Source organism: Lepidothrix coronata, unplaced genomic scaffold (assembly GCF_001604755.1).
Source record: "Lepidothrix coronata isolate B3197 unplaced genomic scaffold, Lepidothrix_coronata-1.0 Scaffold412, whole genome shotgun sequence".
NCBI classification, from domain to species: Eukaryota; Metazoa; Chordata; class Aves; order Passeriformes; family Pipridae; genus Lepidothrix; species Lepidothrix coronata.
In genome coordinates, this window is record NW_016690592.1 from 17,346 (window position 1) to 19,061 (window position 1,716).

Below are 1,716 nucleotides of genomic sequence, written 5' to 3' on the forward strand. Positions count from 1 at the left end.
CCCCGCTCTTCCCAAGCGCCGGAATTCCACCCCCTATTCCAGGAACATGGGAGCAGGGAGAGGATTCCTGGAATTCCTTGGGAATGGATCCCCTATTCCAGGAATTTGGGAGCAGGGAGAGCGAGGATATTCCCGGAATTCCCTGGGATTTGGGAATGGATCCCTCACCCACGGATCCCATTTTTTTCTGCTTTTGGACACGCAAACGCCGGAATTCCGGAATTCCACCTGGTGCTCCGGGAATTTGGGAGCAGGGAGAGAGAAAGGATATTCCCAGAATTCCCTGGGATTTGGGAATGGATCCCTCATCCACGGATCCCATTTTTTTCCGCTTTCGGACGCGCAAAAACACCGGAATTCCGGAATTCCACCTGGCACGAGGAGGGAATTTGGGAACAGGGAAAGAGAGCAGATATTCCCAGAATTCCCTGGGATTTGGGAATGGATCCCTCACCCACGGACCCCATTTTTTCCGCTTTTGGACACACCAGAATTCCAGAATTTCACCCGGCGCTCTGGGAATTTGGGAGCACAGGGAGAGAGAGAGGATATTCCCGGAATTCCCTGGGATTTGGGAATGGATCCCTCATCCACAGATCCCATTTTTTTCCGCTTTCGGACATGCAAAACGCCGGAATTCCGGAATTCCACCTGGCACGAGGGGGGAATTTGGGAGCAGGGAGAGAGAGAGGATATTCCCGGAATTCCCTGGGATTTGGGAATGGATCCCTCTCCCATGGATCCCATTTTTTCTGCTTTTGGACACACCAGAATTCCGGAATTCCACCTGGCACGAGGGGGGAATTTGGGAGCAGGGAAAGAGAGAGGGAGAGGGGATATTCCCGGAATTCCCTGGGATTTGGGACTGGATCCCTCACCCACGGATCCCATTTTTCCGCTTTCGGACACACAAACACCGGAATTCCGGAATTCCAGAATTCCACCCGGTGCTCTGGGAATTTGGGAGCACAGGGAGAGAGAGAGAGGATATTCCCGGAATTCCCTGGAATTCCTTGGGAATGGATCCCTCACCCACGGTTCCCATTTTTCCGCTTTCAGACACACAAACACCAGAATTCCGGAATTCCACCCGGCGCTGTGGGAATTTGGGAGCAGGGAGAGAGAGAGGATATTCCCAGAATTCCCTGGGATTTGGGAATGGATCTCTCACCCATGGATCCCATTTTTTTCCGCTTTTGGACACACAAACGCCAGAATTCCAGAATTCCACCCGGCGCTCCAGGAATTTGGTAGCAGGGAAAGAGAGAGGATATTCCCAGAATTCCCTGGGATTTGGGAATGGATCCCTCACCCACGGATCCCATTTTTTCCGCTTTCGGACACGCAAACGCCGGAATTCCGGAATTCCACCCAGTGCTCCCGGCCCGAGGGAGGAATTTGGGAGCAGGGAAAGAGAGAGGGAGGGGATATTCCCAGAATTCCCTGGGATTTGGGACTGGATCCCTCACCCACGGATCCCGAGGCGGCGATGGCGGCCGCTTCCGACAGCACTTCCACGATTCCCGCCCGGATCGGGGCCGCGCTCCGGCTGTTGGCGTCCAAGTGGCCCAGGAGCTGCTGGATCACCAGGTGGGAATGCTGGGGCTGGAATAAAAAAACCGGGAATGTCACTGGGAATGTCATCGGGAAGAGCGGGAGGAGCCGGGGGAGGTTTCCCGGGAGGAATCCCGACGTTCCCAATGGAGGGAAAAATGG

At 54.6% G+C, this 1,716-nt stretch overlaps 1 protein-coding gene across 1 annotated transcript in view; it reads right to left on the reverse strand.

Annotated features, from left to right (window-relative positions):
- LOC108509835 (protein EFR3 homolog B-like) overlaps nt 1-1,716 on the reverse strand; it is a gene marked incomplete at its 5' end in the record, with an annotated part of 38,371 nt that overhangs the window by 12,577 nt on the left and 24,078 nt on the right. The window contains one exon of the mRNA XM_017839431.1: nt 1,470-1,605. Within this exon, the coding sequence (XP_017694920.1) occupies nt 1,470-1,605 (136 nt within the window). The remainder of the gene's footprint in view (nt 1-1,469; nt 1,606-1,716) is intronic.